The 1,011-nt window shown below is 57.4% G+C and overlaps 1 protein-coding gene across 1 annotated transcript in view; it reads right to left on the minus strand.

The window, feature by feature from the left end:
- The window catches only part of MAPKAPK2 (mitogen-activated protein kinase-activated protein kinase 2), a 5,983-nt gene that overhangs the window by 2,251 nt on the left and 2,721 nt on the right, over positions 1-1,011 (minus strand). The window contains exons 4-5 of the mRNA XM_009888277.1: positions 678-757; positions 446-572 (exon numbers count right to left, since the gene is read on the minus strand). Coding sequence (XP_009886579.1) covers positions 446-572; positions 678-757 — 207 coding nt within the window. The remainder of the gene's footprint in view (positions 1-445; positions 573-677; positions 758-1,011) is intronic.

A 1,011-nucleotide genomic window follows, 5' to 3' on the forward strand; every position in this document is an offset into this window, starting at 1 on the left:
ACTTACAAATACTTAATGGGAGGATGCCAGGGGGATGGGAGCAGTCTTTTTTCAGTGGCGCCCAGTGATAGGACGAGGGGTAATGGGCATAAACTTGAACATAGGAAGTTCCATCTTAACATGAGAAGGAACTTCTTTACTTTGAGGGTAGTGGAGCACTGGCACAGGCTGCCCAGAGAGGTGGTGGAGTCTCCCACTCTGGAGACATTCCAAACCCGCCTGGACGCTGTCCTGTGCAACGTGCTGTAGGTGACCCTGCTCTGGCGGGGGGCTTGGACTAGATGATCTCCAGAGGTCCCTTCCAACCCTAACCACTCTGTGATTCTGTGATTCTGTGACGGAGGCGACGGGCTGGATGCAGAGGTGATGTGCTGCGCGTGGCACCATCCCAACCTCCCGCCTCTGCCCTGCAAACCTGCGAGCTCAGCACCCCCCAGCCACTTACCCACGTAGTACGGCGTGTAGCACGGAGTGGCCAAGGAGTTGTGTGTGGTGGTTTCTTTAGCAAAGCCAAAGTCCGTGAGTTTTAGCACAGCATTGGGTCTTTTGGAGGTGTACAAGAGGTTTTCCGGCTGTGAAAACACAAGGAAGAAGTGAGCAGAAAAGCCGGAGCAGCCTCGGCATTGCCACGGGCTGAGCGGGGCTCGGCACCGCCGCGCAGGCGTGCAGCACGGTACCTTCACGTCCCGGTGCGCGATGTTGATTGAGTGGAGGTACTGGATGGCTTCCCCAATGCTCTTCATTATCTCTGAAGCCTCTGAAGCAGCAAAAAACCCCATCAGAGCCTTTATAAGCAAGTTAAAACGAGCACCACTCCCTGGATTACTTTACAGACCAGGAGCCAAAGAGCACGGCTGAGGCCAAAGGGGTTTCCGAAGTCCCCCTGTCCAAGCAGGAGCGCACCCCCGCCCCATCACCCACCCCCAGTCGGGAGCCTGCAGCAAACGGGAGAGAAACCCCCAGGAGGAGGGCTGGGGGACGCTCCAGCCGCTGACCCCCCTACCCCACCGG

This window comes from Charadrius vociferus, unplaced genomic scaffold (genome assembly GCF_000708025.1).
Source record: "Charadrius vociferus isolate BGI_N301 unplaced genomic scaffold, ASM70802v2 scaffold266, whole genome shotgun sequence".
Lineage (NCBI taxonomy): Eukaryota > Metazoa > Chordata > Aves > Charadriiformes > Charadriidae > Charadrius > Charadrius vociferus.